This window comes from Eurypyga helias, unplaced genomic scaffold (genome assembly GCF_000690775.1).
Source record: "Eurypyga helias isolate BGI_N326 unplaced genomic scaffold, ASM69077v1 scaffold32740, whole genome shotgun sequence".
In the NCBI taxonomy this organism is placed as follows: Eukaryota; Metazoa; Chordata; class Aves; order Eurypygiformes; family Eurypygidae; genus Eurypyga; species Eurypyga helias.
In genome coordinates, this window is record NW_010228247.1 from 18241 (window position 1) to 35077 (window position 16837).

Genomic DNA, 16837 nt, shown 5'->3' on the forward strand with positions numbered 1-16837 from the left:
TCTTGATAAAATTTCCCTTGATTCTCTCCCAGTTTTTTCATTGCTTCTGGCTTGTTCCTCTGGGTTTCTGTTGGGTAAATAACGATAGGTTTTGCCTGAATATGGTCAGGATAAAGTTGTAACTTTATAGAAATGTTTTGGCCTCGGAAGGTTTAAGCTAACTTACCTGTAACTCAGCAATTAACCATATTTTTAACTTCAGTTATTATATTCCGTTGGTAAACCAGGACATCAGCTAATGCAACAGCAGTTCATTTGTGTTTCTGGCTGCCCTTGCTGTGGCACAGCAAGTGTTTACAAATAAAATCACATCTGTAATTTTTTAGTGTGTAAATCTGATACCTGTGCTTATTTCTATAGCTTGACCATGATTTGAAGCATGCTCATGAACTGCGCCAGGCTGCTTTCAAGCTCTACGCTTCCCTGGGAGCAAATGATGAAGATATCCGAAAAAAGGTGAGCCTTTTCAGGATCTCTGAATTCAAACCCATAAACTTCTGTTTTGTTGCCAGATGAACTACTTTAGTTAATAGTAAGGAGCCTTCTTCTACATGTCAAAGCACTGTTTTTAATAAATGGTGGGTGTGTACAGGACAAAGTTGATTTATTGTGCACAAGCCATCTTTCATCTTGATACAAGGCCATTTTATCCTAGTCTTAAATGCCTGTGCTGTCCATGCTAAAACTACAATGTATTCTTTCCAGATAGCTCCTCAACGTGTCTCTAATCTGTAGTTGGATATATTCTTTGTGCTCACACATGCTCTTTTGTTTTGAGATGACATTAAGGGTAATTCATATGTGCATATATAGCCCTCTTATTCCTTGATAATTATTAAAATAATTTTGAAAGTAGTAGTGGAGCATAGAATGAAGGGATGTCATCCAGAGGGACCTGGACAGGCTGCAGAGGTGGGCCACTGCCAAACTCATGGAGTTTAACAAGGCCAAGTGCAAGGTCCTGCACATGGGTCGGGGCAATCCCAGCACAAATACAGGCTGGGTGGAGAGTGGATAGAAAGCAGCCGTGAGGAGAAGGACTTGGGGTACTGGTGGACGAAAAGTTGAACATGAGCCGGCAGTGTGCGCTGGCAGCCCAGAAAGCCAACCGTATCCTGGGCTGTATCCAGAGAAGCAAGGCCACCAGGTCGAGGGAGGAGATTCTGCTCCTGTACTCTGCTCTCGTGAGACCCCACCTGGAGTGCTGCGTCCAGCTGTGGAGCCCTCAATATCAGAAGGATATAGACTGGTTGGAGTGAGTCCAGAGGAGGCCGTGGACATGCTCAGAGAACTGGAGCCCCTCTGCTATGATGAAAGGCTGAGAGAGTTGGACTTGCTCAGCCTGGAGAAGAGAAGGCTCCAAGGAGACCTCATGGCAGCCTTCCAGTACCTGAAGGGCCTACAGGGAAGCTGGGGGGGACTTTTTACAAGGGCCTGTAGTGACAGGACAAGGGGTAACGGGTTTAAATTGAAAGTGGGAAGGTTTACATTAGATACCAGGAAGAATTTCTTCCCGGAGAGGGTGGTAAGGCACTGGAACAGGTTGCCCAGAGAAGCTGTGGATGCTCCATCCCTGGAAGTGTTCAAGGCCAGGCTGGACGAGGCATTGAGCAACCTGGTCTAGTTGAAGGTGTCCCTGCCTGTCTGTAAGGTCTGTATGGTCTGTAAGGTCCCTTCCAACCCAAACCATTCTATGGTTCTATTCTATGATTTCTGACTCAGATACACACTACTTTCCACTTAATTGGGGAAGAGAATGTGGCTTGCTGTTTTTTTAGCTACAGTTGTTATATGCAGTATTTTAAATGTTGCAGACAAAAACTCAACAACCCATAAATGCTTGTATTATTTTATTTATATAACATGAATTCCTTTTTGCTCCAGATCATTGAGACTGAAAATATGATGGACCGTATTGTTAATGGCTTGTCTGAGTCTAGTATCAAGGTGCGATTAGCTGCAGTCAGGTAGGAGGCTTTTCTGATTCATGCAAATACTTTTGTCTCGTCAAAGTCTGATGCTGCACTTTTTAGAATTTCCACTAATTTCTCAAAAAGTAATCTGTAATCTGTTGGAAAATGTTAGGAGTGGCAGGGGGAAGTTATCCTCAGTTCTTTTTTTTGCTATTTCAGGCTGCTACTTACCAATTCTAAGCTGAATCTTTGTGTAGAAGCAATGTGTAGATTACAGTAGTCTATGTTTGAGTGTATATGTCTCACAGTGGAGGTTTCTTTTCTGTTATAGATGTTTGCACAGTTTGTCCCGTTCTGTACAGCAGCTCAGGACAAGTTTTCAGGATCATGCTGTATGGAAGCCTTTAATGAAGGTAAGTAATGACAAGTCAAGAGTCAACTACTGAAGTGTTCTGTTCCATGAAAGGAAGATAAGGTGTTTGGTCAATTTGCATGCCTTTCTGTATAAGTATAATAAAAATTACATGGAAATCAAAATTCCATGACCCTCTCCTAGAAGAGTTGTAAATCAACAAAAACCAAGCAATAGCAAAGAGGTCCACGGCTGGGTTTTCATTGCGGTTTTTTTTTCCTCTTTTTAAGTGATCAGTGATTGAGGCTGAGTTATTCCTAATGTTTGTGTAGGGCACTAGGAGGTCGCTATCTCCCTTAATTTGAAGCTCAGACTAGATGGCATAGTTCAGACTTGGTGTATAAGCCCTACAATAGAATTTAGATCTGCATTTTCCCCTATAATTCTCTACCTTCTAGATCTCATTGCAGGTTCTAAAACTGAAGGTAAAGAACTCAGCAAGACCTTTAAAAAGACACATTTTAATACAATGTAATTATCCACATGATTAAATTTAATCAGTGTGTAAGGTGTATATATCATCTCTCATCCTGAAATGTGACTGTCATTAAGTGCAGATAAATAGACAGTTTCTCAGTTACAACATATTTTAGACCTTGAAAATGGGGAACAGGCTAAGTCTGCCAGCAAGAAGCCTGAAAGCTTGGGCAGTACAGACATCCCTGAGACTCCCCTCTTGGGAGGGGGATTCTCTTGAATCCCCTGAAGTGAGCTTGATTCTATTAAAAAATAAAACAGCTGGGCTAGAGAAAGTGGGGTTGGCAAAAATGAATTGAAGAGCCTGGTAACAAGGCAGCTGTGTGAGCTGAGTGTCCAAAGCTTCACCCAAGAGCCTGGAAGGAAGTAAAGGATCAAGAGTTCCTTCAGTTGTTTCTAGTGATATTTCAAGACAAGGAAGATGCCTGTTGGACCTACTACTGAGTGACATTGTGTTCAGGCCTGACTTTCTACGTTCTGCTTACATTCTAATTCTCACGAGTTACTGACTCGAGAAAACTTGAGGTACTAGTTACACTACACTGTGGCCTGGCTGCAAACAAAAAAAATTTTCGTGGCCTTTTCTGTTGCTTGCATGAATTAGAAGCCCTAAATTATGGGCCTACTTTTTTCTACGGTTTCATGATAGAAACAATGCAGAAATTATTTTCTGGCAATATATGCACTTATGACAAGTTAAGCATTCATCCTTGAATTGGGTGTGTGAATTGTGCTACTAATCCATGGGTGTCTGATTCATTAGTTTTATTGGGAGGTCAGGGGAGAGTTGATCCCGCAAGTTTTTGCTATCACTATAGCGTAATAATCCCGTGACTGGGGACACATGTTCGTCACCTGAAGTGCCTTGGCTTGAATATTTTAAGAGTTTGTGAAAGGCCAAATGTGAAATCATCAAATCTTTATAAACGTAAACTAGAAAACAGGCAGGGCTTTTTAAAGAAGCACAGTTAGCATAAAGGAGAGCCATGTGAAAAAGCACAAATGTGTATGTTGGACTTCGGTGTAGATGCAGCTGCGGGCAGTTGTTCATTTTGATTTGTATTAAAAAAAGCTGTATGTTCATTCCAAAATGTCAAGAATTAATAGAAAAGGAAAAGTAATATTAAATAGAGATAAATTAATTTTCAGTGTAGATTAATAGCAGCTACATACATCATTTCTCTCTCCCCTAATATATGTAGCTGTGTAAGAACGATGTAGGACTTAGGTATGTGTACTTCAGTGCAAGCTGCTGTAAATGCAGTAATTGTTAATGTTTGCAGTTTGCTTGCTGCTCTGAAACAAAAGGTGGTACAGAATAACCCCTCCGTTCCCCCTTTCTTTGCTGGAGGAGCAGTTGTATCCTCCATGCCTATTTCTCACTGAGTTTTCTCAGAACATGCAAGGGAGATGCCCTGTTTAAGAATGGTGTATAGTGGTCGTGCTGGACCAGACATCAGTGGTCCTGCTGGACCAGATCCAGACACAGGTAAGGGAGAGTATAACTTGTTCCAGGCTACTTGCTTTTGTGAAAGGGTGGTCATGAGTAAATTTGCTGTGTTGCTCATTGCACAAGGTGCAGAAGTGTTGAGGAGGTTCCTCCTGGAGCTTCCTCTGCTTTTCTGTAAACCATGGCACAGTGGTGCGCTGCAGCACGCAGCCTGCTCTCTGTTGAGAGAATGGCTGCAGAGCTGCATTACAACCACCAGCACTTGCAATCTTTGCAGGATGGGGATCTGTTCCCACTTATTTCTATTAAATTGGACCTGAAAGCTCTCAGACCTGGCTTCTATGAAATAACGTTGTGTTGCACCAGTTTGTCATGTAACGTTTATCATCCCATTGAGTTGAACGAGCCCTGTCTGGGTCTGCCCTGCTAGCATCAAAACATCTTCTAAAGTATGAAATACTAAAGTGCAGAAGAATTACAGGTATTCCATTTCAAAATGATCGCTTCCTTATTGTACTAGTTAACGAAGATTCCTCACTCTCCCCTTTGTGACTGCAGGTTTTACAGAATGCTCCAAATGAAATTCTTGTAGTAGCATCTTCCACGCTATGCAATCTTCTTCTGGAATTCTCTCCAAGCAAGGAGGTTAGTATTTACCCAGGAGTAGGAAGAGGTAAAAGACAAAAGTTACATTATACAATGGTTCAGTGAGCATGAAGGTTATCTTAATTGGTAGCCACTGCTTGTGAAGCATTACAGAGCTGTAATGTTAGGCAGGCTGTATCACTGATAGCCTGTAAATGAAAAAAAAATCATCCGTTTACAATGCTGTCACAGTTAAATATGGTTGAATAGTTAAATGTAGTCTCTAAAGAAAGGAAGTAGACATCAGTTTTTGGAGTTGTTTTACTTAGGAAACACTGTTATCCAAAAAAAATCATAAGTAAGATGAAAACAAATTGATAATTAGCAATATGATCCATTGCCGTAGAGAATTACTTCTGTAATCTTGAAAATCCCGGCATAGCTGAGTCTTGTGGTTTTTGTTCTTGAATGAACGATACAGGCTATGTGTTCTTGAGTTTTGCACTGTCTGTATTTCATGCAGATCATACATATGTATTAATGTTTCATAGCACTGGGGCAATTCCCTAAATCTTACGCATCTCTTAATTACAGAAAACATTTGCAAGATCATGGTGTATGTGGGCTTCTGTAGAGCACTTTGGATTACCTTGTTTTGGTCAGTTGATTTGGGTGGGTTTAGTCATGTCTGAGGCAGAAAATTAACTGAAATAGCGCCAAGCACAGTTCGGCGTCCTATGGGCTTTCTTGTTCATACTGCAGGTCACACTCAGCATAGTGCTTCCACTTCAAATTGGGTTGAAATACCAAGTTTTCTACTGGGACACATGGTTCATGTAAAAAACATTGCCAGAAGAAAATACTGCTTATGCAAAATGAAAGAATATTTAAAATGTTAGATTTGAAAGCATCCATAAGTTATCAGATCTATTTGATATATCATCCTTTTTTTCTGCATATTATGCAAATGGTATGTAAACTGCCAGTCATTTAAGTGAACAAAGCCAAAGTGGATCTGTTTTACCTGTAAAAGAGCTGAGTCAGCTCCAGTTTTGGAAGGTCTCCCATCTGCTGTGGCTGTGGAGAAGTCCCTAGGAGCCAGCCAGCTACTGGGCCCATGGCAAATAGCTGGCAGCGTATTGTGGTGCAGAAGTGTCTGGGACCAGGTGAACCATGGCAGAAAGTCCTGCTGCCTGTCTCTGTTACAGTCTTGCTGCTGTTCAGGGAGACAAGCCTGTTCCTACAAAGGGCAGCTTTTTCCACATGTTTTCTGATGAATTAAGCTCTTAAGCAGGTTAAAACTGACACAACTTCACAAAAACTCAGATATGTTCAGTTATTTGCTGCTTTTGAAGCAGTAAATTCTGGAAGAAAGGAACACCTTACAAACTAGAGTAGCATAACTCGTTGGATGAACCCTTTTAGGGGCATGAGGTCTCCAGGTCATGAATAAAACTAGTACTTCAAATTCGGTTCAGGTTGAAAGTGATTGTTTCCAACTTAATTTTCATTACGTTAATCAGTTTGAAGGAAAAGGTGCATGCATTGATATTTTTCCTGTCATTTAAAGATGATGATACTACAAGGCTTTGCACTTCAATGTGATAATCAAGAACACTTTCTAATTTTCTTTGTTATGCTAAAGTTTTTCTGTAATGTTTTAGTTTGGCCTGATTGCTAAACGCAAAGTTTAAATATCAAGAAAGATATCAAGTAGCTTTATTTGGTCCTTAACTCCTTTGAACAGCCACATATGTCCCAGTTGATACCCGAAAAGATGTGATTGCTCAGGGAAGACTTCTTGGAGAGCAGTCCCAAGGTGAATGTTGTTGGGGAAAACCCATTTGCTTGTGTGAGTGTGGCAGATGTGTCTGTAGTGTCACAGCAGTATATGTGTGTGTGTGTGTATGTATATATACACACATATGCACACATGTGTATGGCTATGTATATACATGTGTACACATACACGGATACACATAGAGAATAAAACCATCTTGACCTGAGTTTTTTTCATAACAACCTACGTTTTAATGCTCGTGGATATAGGGTATGGCTTGGCCACTTCTTGTGAGTGGACCGGACATGATGTAAACGTGTATTGTATTTACATTTGTATATATGTCTAATGACTCTTAAGTAGTGTTTTAAAGATTCTTTTTTTCTTCTCTTCATTTTAGCCTATTTTAGAATCAGGAGCCATAGAACTTCTATGTAGTTTAACACAGAGTGAAAATCTTGCCTTGCGAGTGAATGGCATTTGGGCTTTAATGGTAAGCAGAACACACGGATGAAATACCACTTGTGATTTTGCTTCTTAAAAAATTTGTGAATGTAACTTAAAGAACTCATCAGTTGTTATTAAAAATAACACAGCTGAAATCTGGCTTGTCTTTCCACCTAACTACAGCAGGAAAATAGTGTCAGCCTGGAACCCTTCATCAATTAGTCCATAAAATAAACTCTTCAATTTTGATGCCGGTTTGGTTGCCAGGATCATTCAGGGAAACAGTTAATTAGTGTCGGTAGTGTGCCAGGGGACAAATAAAAGCAGGTAATAACCAGGTTAGCTGCAAGACTGTGTGAAAATTTAATTTGCTGTGCAGCAGTTCCTCATAAATTTTAAGCCTTGCAAGATCAATTTTAGCAAGGATATAGGCTTGCAGGTAATAGTCTACTGAAAGAGTGAAAGCTCACATTTAAGGTAAAAAAACCAAGCAAAGAACTTCTCTCTCTTTCAGAATATGGCATTTCAAGCGGAACAGAAGATCAAATCAGACATCTTACGAGGTCTGAGTACAGAGCAGTTATTCCAGTTGCTTTCTGATTCCGATGTAAATGTTCTAATGAAAACTTTGGGCCTGCTCAGGAATCTTCTGTCTACTCGCCCGGTAAGTAGAGCTGCAAACAGACCTTCTTCTCTGAAAGCTGATCAAACATGCAGACAATACAAATTCAGTCTTAATCTTTTTTGTAAGACTACATTTTTCTGTTTAAGATTGATATTTGATATCTTGCTAAAACTGAGGTCTTTTGGTTACAGATAGTGGATAAATCCCATGTACACGTCAGTGTAAGAAAACATTTCAAAGAATTCTCTACATCCACTGAAACGTCGTAGTTATCAAATGCAGAGCTAGACTGTTGCATTTGCTGTTCAATTCCATTGTGTGTAGCTTTCAGCAAAACTCTTTTCCTAAGAGTCTTTCTGTGAAAGTTGTCCAGAACAAGAGTAAAAGGGTTGCACTGTTGAGTCAATGTGTGGAGCTACATATCTTAAGGATACCTGTGTTTCTTTCTTGACACCTGAAATATTTCTGTTCTTATCCAACTATATAAATAGTACTGGCTTTTTGAATTTGACTGTGGGACTGTGCACCTACAAAATGCATACGTTCATTTGACACACTGAAATAAAATGGTTTGAAAATGTAAGCCCATGAATTGTTTTTGACAGGGAGAAAGAGATATTGGTGGAGGAAAAGAAAGGGGTAATCCCCTGTGAAGAACAGAGGGAAAACATGCAGCAAACATTTGGCAAGCCAACATTTTTGTGGGGGAAAAAAACCACGAAGCCTCTACTGTGCATTTATCACGTATTGTGTTTCTACCATAAAAAGGTCACTGCAAAAAATCTTCTGATATTTGTACTCGTTGAGTCTCAATAAGCTTCATAGAAAATTAGCTCTGTCTTAATGTGAAAAGATATTTAATAATCAGTCATTCATTAAATTCACCCGGAGCTCTGCCGGCAGAGTCTCATTATCACTTAAGGTGTTCTTCATCTGAAACTACGTCCCAGCCTCACCTACTTGCTGTAGTATGTTTTAGAGCCAGAACCAACCATTCTCATTCTCTACCCAAAACTCACTCCAGAATAACCCATCTGGCGGCTTTCAAATGAATCTTGTTGTTAGCAGTTTTAAGAAGAATCCCTAACGTCTTAAAAAATCCGTAGTGTGCCACGTGCTGGTAATCTCTGGTTTGCTGTCACTCGAGTTTTGGTATCAGTTAATCCAGTAAATCTAGCTTTATCTTTCTCTGTTACTTTCAGTGATCAATTTAATTCTAATGTAGGTGTTCTAGTCTGTGATCAGATGTCCTTTTACCTGTAAGTCTCTTAACTTGAGACAACTTTCCTAGGTGATAAGTAATGTGTATGGCTTATTTCTCTGAATCCTCTGACTGTTGAAATGTGGATATTGGACCTGGTCAGTGTTCCAGTAAGCATAGAAAATACCAGATAAGAAACCTCAGTTTTCTTGTCCCTGTCTGATATCCCCCTGTTAGGGGACAGAAGGGGTTCTTTCTAACTGCAGCATCATACTTAGAGCTTGGGTCCAGCAGGATTCAGTCTTCAGACTGGCCTCCGTGCAACTGGGAAACCAGTGTCTCTTCCACAGATGACAGTGAAATCAGAACCAAGGCCCATATCGTGCTCTCTCAAACAAGACCAGGCTTCAAATGAAGAGGAAAATTATGAAGTGTTTTTATGCTAAGTTCTTGGTTTGGGGAGACCTTGCTAGGAGCTAGAGTCTTTGTGCAGTGTTGCTACTCTTCGCTTAGAGAAATTCAAGTAGGAATGCCCCTTCTTTGTCTGAAAAGTTACGCTGATCGTATTTTGTCATTGCTTTGGCAGCACATAGACCATATAATGAGCACTCATGGGAAGCAAATCATGCAAGCAGTGACCCTCATTCTGGAAGGGGAGCACAATATAGAAGTCAAAGAGCAGGTACTTCTTTTTTTTTCATGTTGTCTTGGCAGAATAAAATTTAAGAAACAGCTAAGAATGCTTACTCTTCTCAACACGTGATTCTTGTTTGGGATTATGATGTGCTGTGAATATTTGGTGAGATCTGTCAGGTGAATAACTTGTATTATCTACAAGTGTGCTCTTTTTCCTAATGGATTATTACATATGTGTTTGAATTGGATTCAGAATGGGGTTTTTTTTAAATGCAGGTTTGGTAAAGATGAGGGCACTGCATGTGAGAGCAGAAGAATTAGATTTAAGGCAATTGTGTGGCAGAAAGAGGACAGTAGGAACTAGGGAGGTGAGACAAGCCAGAATTTCACACTAGGGAGAGCATCATGGTTATTTGTTCCTAGAACAGCCAGCAATGAGGAATACTGTTGTCACCTGCCTTGCTGGCAGTACTGCAGGTTCTGGGGGAGATGTGGGAACTCTGCTGTTCCTGGGTGCCCGCAGGAGCCAGAGCGATTAGAGGAGGAGAGTCACTAGCAGGGAAAAGAGTATGCTGGTGTAGCCTGGGAAAAAGTGGGGAGGGATATGCCCTGGCAAATTAAAACTTAAGAAAAACAATATGCAAGAGGAAAGGGAGAAGGAAAGAGGAGAATGGGCAGCAGGGGAAAGTATCCCTGTCTTGGTGGCAGCATCAGGGGGCCAGCGTACTGGGTACCTGCTGTGGGAATGCTAAAAGCAAAGGTGAAAGGGTAGAGGAGCAGAATTTGGCTGATTAAGTCCTGGGACAGACAAGATAGTCAATTGGAGAACCTGTTTCTTCCTTGTACAGGGCATGTGGTGATGAATGAGGGCAGGAAAAGGCTGTGGGAGATTCCAGAGGACTGCTTTGGCTTAGGGTGGATATTGGTAGAAAACAGCATGGCAAATGAGTGTAAAAATATGGCTAAATCCCGACTGGTCTAAATCTCTGCTCAGTGAAGAATGGGCTGAAGGCAAGCAGGCCTTTTATGGCTGTTTAAGTGTAAAGTTAGCAAAAATACCCCCAAAGCCTCTCAATAGAGATAGCAAGTTTAGTGATACCATGGTTGTGAAACAGCTGAGGATTAACAAGTTGTGTTTCTAAGTAGCTCTTCCTGATAAATGTCTAGCGACAGGACTGGCCTTCATTGCAATAGCTTATTTACCTTTCCAGGCGTCTCAGAATTATTTTTGAGGAGAATTGGTGTATCTGAGGGAGACTCTTGGAAAGGGCTAGTAGACTAGGGTTGAATATAGCCTTTAGGGTTTGGGACCCATGTATACAGAGCATTTTCCTTGTCGCTGTGGCGTGATCAGCAGCTTGCTTTTGTTTCAGAACCAAGTCATTCATCCAGTACTGCCTATCTGCACACAAGAGCCCCATGCTTCTAGCAGAACAGTGCTTATCTCTGTCACTGACTGGCTCATCAGTGTGTAATTCACAGCTTGGAGGTAGTAAATCTCTACAACTGCTGACATGAACGCGGTGCAGCTTAGACACAGGCATCGTCCAAGTGCTGATCATTCTCCAGTGTCCTCCTGTGGTTACCCCTGTGTATCCAGAGAAGATGGTTAAGTTCTTCCACGGCTCTTTGGGAAAGAACTTGTAGAACATCTCCCGGTGCCTCCTGAGAAGCAGGGAAGCTGCCTGTGCAAGCCTTAATGCTGTGTGTGTAGTGCCAACATGGGCCTTAGATGCTGAAGGTTATTCTGCAGGATGGCTTCTCAAATTTGCCAGGAATAACCAGATGCATTAATAGTCTGAGTTGTCTCTGCAGCTAAGAGATGTGATTAGACTTGTTGAAAACAAATTACTCTGCTAGATCAGCAGATAAGCTTCTGTGTTTCCTTTTTCTGTCCTGAAAAACTAGATGGATATGTATGTTTGGTGTTGGTTTTGTTCTGTGGCTTTTTTTTCCCTAGCCACTGATACAGAATAGACTGCTTTATTTTCCAGTGTCTTTAATCTTTTCTATATACTGCATATTTCCATGAGAGACTTAATTCATTTCAGTGAGTAAAATGTTAATGAATGTTAGGGTTTTTTTCTAAAATGGCAATGACTGTGTTTTGCCAGGGCTGTTCATCCACAGCTGTTAACTCTGGCATTGGCCCCAGATGTAAGCAAGCTGGAAGCACCAGATTAAAGATATTAAAACTAATTAAAGAAATTGTTTGTCACAAGTTTAAAGCTGTCAGGCAAACTGTGTAAATCGCGGGATATAATCTGTGGCCAAATTACATGTTTTTCTCTTTCAGACATTATGCATACTTGCCAATATAGCAGATGGAACGACAGCAAAAGAACTGATTATGACCAATGATGACATCCTGCAGAAAATCAAATACTACATGGTATGGGGAATTTCTCGTGAAGGTTTTAAGTTTGTCCTTTGCAGGAATGAGAAGAGGGTACTTCAGCATTTTGTTGTGTGAATTAGTATCATGCACTTAACTTGCACGTACCCAGTTGTGTTTAAGAAATCACGTAGTGCAGTTCTATGTGGTAGAGGTGTATTGAGGAGCTGATCAAAAGGAAAATCTAGTGGTTATTTCCCGTGAGAATGCTACAGTGCTTTAAGCAATACCTGTAACAGATCTGCATGGAAAACTTTTCATGATCTTGGAAAAGGCCTGACTGTAGATCTCAATAACTATTTGGAAGAAAGTTGTGGAATGCTACTCAAGTGCCTTATGATGTGGCGCTGCCTTTGAGAGAAGTTAGTTATAGGTAAGAATCAGTCCCAGCTTTGCCTCATTATTTATTACAGAATGAATGCCAAAATGTAAGCCTGAGAATTTCTGAATTTCTTTTTCTAAACTTGAGACTATTTTTCTTTATTTAGAGTCATTCAAATGCTAAACTTCAGCTTGCTGCCATGTTCTGTATATCTAATCTCATATGGAATGAAGAAGAAGGTAAGAAAGCCTCATTATTAGTGTATAGACAAGTTACTATCCTGATCAAAAGGCTGATTTTGCATAGTAATCAATATTTGAAGTGCACAGCACAGCAGGGTCCAAAGATTAAAGGGAGAGATCGTTATAGGTGTAGTGTGGAGTAAGTGAGAGTGGTCAGGAGGACATTGAGGAACTGTAGAGAGATGTTTTGGGGCAGGAAGAGGAGACATGGGAGTGTCAATAAATAGGAGTTGATGAGAGTGACACAGTGGGAGGTTTCCACCTGTAGCGTTTCTGTAAAACCTGAAAACAATTGGAGTGAAAGAGAATCCCGGTAAGAGAGCTTCCCAGTATTTAGAAGCTTGTGGAAACTCATTGTTGGAGGGAGCAGGTTTACTGGAGAGGGTAAATGAATCAGAAAGGGGATTTGTTGCAAAGAAATTCTTCCCAGTATGGATGGCTTGAATGTACTGGGCAGTGAAGCTCTGAAACCAGCCAAAGGACTTGTGGGTGGAACTGGGAGGAATGGGGAAGGCATTCAGTAAGAAGTCATGGCCAGGAACAGTGGAAGGTAACCAGGAGGGAGCTGAAGAATGTTGCACAGAAAAATGGGTGTGTTTGTGTTGAGGGGTGGAGAGGGCAGGTGGAGGCAGCAGTGTGGAGCTGGCAGAAATGGCAAGGAAAGGAGTGGTGGGAGGTGGTGTGCTTTGCAGAGTGGTGGGGCTGGGAGGCAGACTTTCTTAGATAGATGATTTACAGACCCTCAGGTTGACCATGCTGCTCTTCAGCAAAGAAAACAGTGTCTCTACTTGGATATGGGTTGGGGTTTTTTCCCTTCTGTGTAACTTAGTCCACACGGAACTTCCTTCAGTGTGTGACGTGTGGCTAAGCTCCTGGTGGCTTTCTGCTCATTATACTGGCGTTGTACAGGGCTACAAGCCACGCTCAAAACCACACCTCCAGTTAAAAGTTTCTTGCATCCAAATTGGAGAGAATAAGCTAGCTAAGTCAGCCTTCTTGCTGTAGGATAAAATGTATTCAGATTTTTGCCTTCAGGATTTTCTTTTCTTCACACAGATGCACACAGAGTACAGAGAAAGAAGCTAGAACTCCCTTGGGAAGTAGCCACAACTGAGGGATTTTTTTCATTGCTGTGTTCTAGCTGAACTGTGTGCCATACCCCTCCTTTAAGCCTGATTTTGCTACTGCTCCTTTCTCTGTTCTGCGGATGTTTATTTTTGCTGTGACTTACTGTTGTAGGTTCTCAAGAACGCCAGGATAAACTACGAGACATGGGAATAGTAGATATTCTACATAAATTGAGTCAGTCATCGGATCCAAATCTGTGTGACAAGTGAGTATAAAGAAAAATCCAGAAAGACAATTAGAGGGAAAGCTTTGCTTTTTATTTTAAAAGTATCATTTTTGAAATCTTTTGTGGAAAAATTCCCCAGAAAAACTGTCTGTCGCCCCACTGCATTTTAGGGTGTAGAGAGAAATTGTTATCTAAAGAGCATGGTTTGTATTGCTGAGGAGTAACAAATTTTACAAAGTTCTTAATAACATAAAATATCTATACTGAAGATCTTCTAAAGCAGTGGAGGGTCCTCTCCGAAATCTCACTGATACACAAGTATTTGTGTGAACCTCAGACTACTAACAAATTTCCAGAGGAAAGGAACAATGGTAAATCATCTCATAGGACTATAAATTAAGAAGATAATACAGGATCACCACTGTTGTTCATCTCGATTAAGTTCTTTTAAACTAATTAAGCTTGACAGTAACTTTTCACATACCTGTTCTGCTACTCATATTATGGTATCTACACAGCTCATCTAGATTCTTCACAAACACGTATAACTAGCAGGTAGTGACAGTTTCTGATTTTTTATGTTGTCTTTTTGCGATTATCCCACCTACAGTTAGTAGCAACCCATATTTCTTTGATGAGCTACAGGAGATGATCTGATTTTTTGGAGGAGTTCATACACAGACAACACAGCTCAGAACTGTGCAGTGTTTTAAAATGAATGAAATTTGGGTTTCTTGTTTTTATGAAAGATTTTTCAGTGTTGTTAGACATCTTTCTAATTAAGTTAGGACTTCTCTGTTTAAAGTCTATGCTAAATTGTCAGTATGGAAAGTGATAATCAGGAACATACAAACATCCATAATTTTCTGTGGGCCTACATATTGAAAAGCTGAACAGGTTTTTTAGACAGCGAGAAATAGAAATAAAACTTACACTGGTAAAATTACTTTCTGGTAAACAGGCCTTGCTTGGCAACACTTAAGCCATGGTTTAAGAGCTGGTTGTTCTTAGCACTGTTGCGAGTCACTGTCCCTCCTGTTTCTCTGGCCACCTGTTCTCACTGTTGACCCTATCCCAACTCTGCCTCATCAGCCCCCACAGTGAGCTGATACAACTTGTGAATGTAGCAGGAAACTTGGAAGGAAAAAGTAAATCATCTTCCTCTGGGTGCTGAGGTGTGTCAGATCTTGGAAAAGTCTGTCAAGGCCATGATGACATGGTTGGGAAGCGTGGGGGACAACAGAAGAGCAAAGCTTCCATCTTCGGGTGGTAGGAGACACTGAATTAGCTGAAGTGATAATGAAATTGTAACCCTAGGCTTCTGTGAGGTGTTCTTTTCTTAACAAAAATGTTGCACAGTGTCATGTTACATAAATTCCAGTATGACACTGGCTGTTGCTGCTTTTCTCCCTTTCACCTCATTGTATGTTTTTGGTAGGGACGGTACTCCTGACAGGACTAACGTGCTTCTAGTGTGCTCTGAGTTATGAAACCTCTTTCATTGCTCAGCTCCAAGACCTGCTTGTCATGGTACATCTGCATTACAGAAGCGTAATTACTCTTCACAATTACTGCTTTTAAGGGTTTAAGGTGTGTTGATAATGGAGTTCAACACACATCTTAAACCACACTGTACTTGAAAGTTGCTCAGTTTATGCTGAGCATCTGATAGACTTGGTTAGATCATCTTATTCTTAGATGTGTGGTGGATTCTTAAATGGTTACAGCCCACGCAGAGCAGTTCTGCACCATGGGCTAGATTCTTCCAAACTGGAGGAGCCAGCCCCTCGGCATCCTTTTGCCTCGCTTGTTTGTCCTCCCTCTCTTGCTGGCACAGTGCATAGTTTTGTACATAATGCTGTTGATTACAAAGCCAAACCCCAATAATTAATAGCCTGTTCCTTTATTGCAGGGCGAAGACAGCACTCCAGCAGTATCTTGCATGATCAAAGACTAATTGAATCTATGGACACCCCTCATGTCTACTTAAGGAATACCAGGAGATGTTCCTGACTCCTTATATTTGCACAAGTCACCTTGGGCTGCATTTTCCTCAGGTGCAGGGAGCTGCTTTGCAGAAACAGTTTAAATGATCAGGTCTCCAGTGCACTTGAGAATTTTCTTGAGGTAGTTTCTTTACTCAGAGGACTCTTGGGGGGTTGTTTTGGTTTTTTGAGGTTTTTTTTCCTGAGCTACCTGGACTTTCAAAAAGAACAATCAGTCATCATTTTCCTTTTGGGCCTACAATTTTCTGCTTTTGCTGCAGCCTGCGTGTGTGGATGTGTGTGGGTGTGCTTGAGTGCGTGCTTGGGTGAATGTGTGTGGGGGTGATACCTCGATTTTGTTTTTCCTTTTTTTTGTGTGAAAATCTTTTTCTACAGGTTTTCAAGGGTTAACCGTTGTTTGCTGTACAAATACTTCAATGAATTATATACAGTTTGACTGAAATGTTATTTAAAAATACCAAACTGTTGTATCCCATAAAGTTTATTTTGAATTTTGAACAGATGAATGTTTTTAAGTAAAATATATGCATTTCCGAACTTCAGCTTAACTTACATAATACTTCCTTCTTTAAGGAAAAAAATAGAGGGAGACAGTAGACCCCAAATTATAAGCAGCACATTCTATACTGACAAGGTCCAAGGGTGTTTTACCGCCATACAGGGTCACCTGGTACTGATGACATGCTCAGATTCACGGAATGGGTCAACTAGATTGGTTTGGGTTTCTTTGTTTTCAGAAGAAAAGCTCATACTTCAGAGTTAGCATGACTCTTGGCTTTTCTGGGAAGGAACAGGTGGCTGCAATATCAGCAGGCATAAGCTGTTGCTTTAGTAGCCAAGAACTTGCTTGGATAATTGCTGAAGGATTAGCTTATTTCACTGGTGATAAGTACTTGCTGATCACTGATATCAGTAGAGCGAACAGTATGTTGCAGGAGTTAGACTTTCAAGAGACCAGAAGGAGCTGGCAAGCAGTGATTAAGGGATTGCTTTTGTTTTGCATCCTTTACCTCCAGATATAGTGAAGTGACTTACAAATTACTTCCACGAAA

General features: G+C 40.8%; 1 protein-coding gene across 1 annotated transcript in view; it reads left to right on the forward strand.

Annotated features, from left to right (window-relative positions):
• Positions 1 to 16327, forward strand: part of ARMC8 (armadillo repeat containing 8) — a 33394-nt gene extending 17067 nt beyond the window's left edge. The window contains exons 7-17 of the mRNA XM_010158858.1: positions 361 to 456; positions 1885 to 1967; positions 2245 to 2326; positions 4811 to 4897; positions 7018 to 7110; positions 7579 to 7728; positions 9477 to 9572; positions 11823 to 11918; positions 12410 to 12482; positions 13725 to 13818; positions 15692 to 16327. Of these exons, the coding sequence (XP_010157160.1) occupies positions 361 to 456; positions 1885 to 1967; positions 2245 to 2326; positions 4811 to 4897; positions 7018 to 7110; positions 7579 to 7728; positions 9477 to 9572; positions 11823 to 11918; positions 12410 to 12482; positions 13725 to 13818; positions 15692 to 15725 (984 nt within the window). The 3' untranslated portion in view covers positions 15726 to 16327. The remainder of the gene's footprint in view (positions 1 to 360; positions 457 to 1884; positions 1968 to 2244; positions 2327 to 4810; positions 4898 to 7017; positions 7111 to 7578; positions 7729 to 9476; positions 9573 to 11822; positions 11919 to 12409; positions 12483 to 13724; positions 13819 to 15691) is intronic.
• Positions 16328 to 16837: the final 510 nt, after the last annotated feature.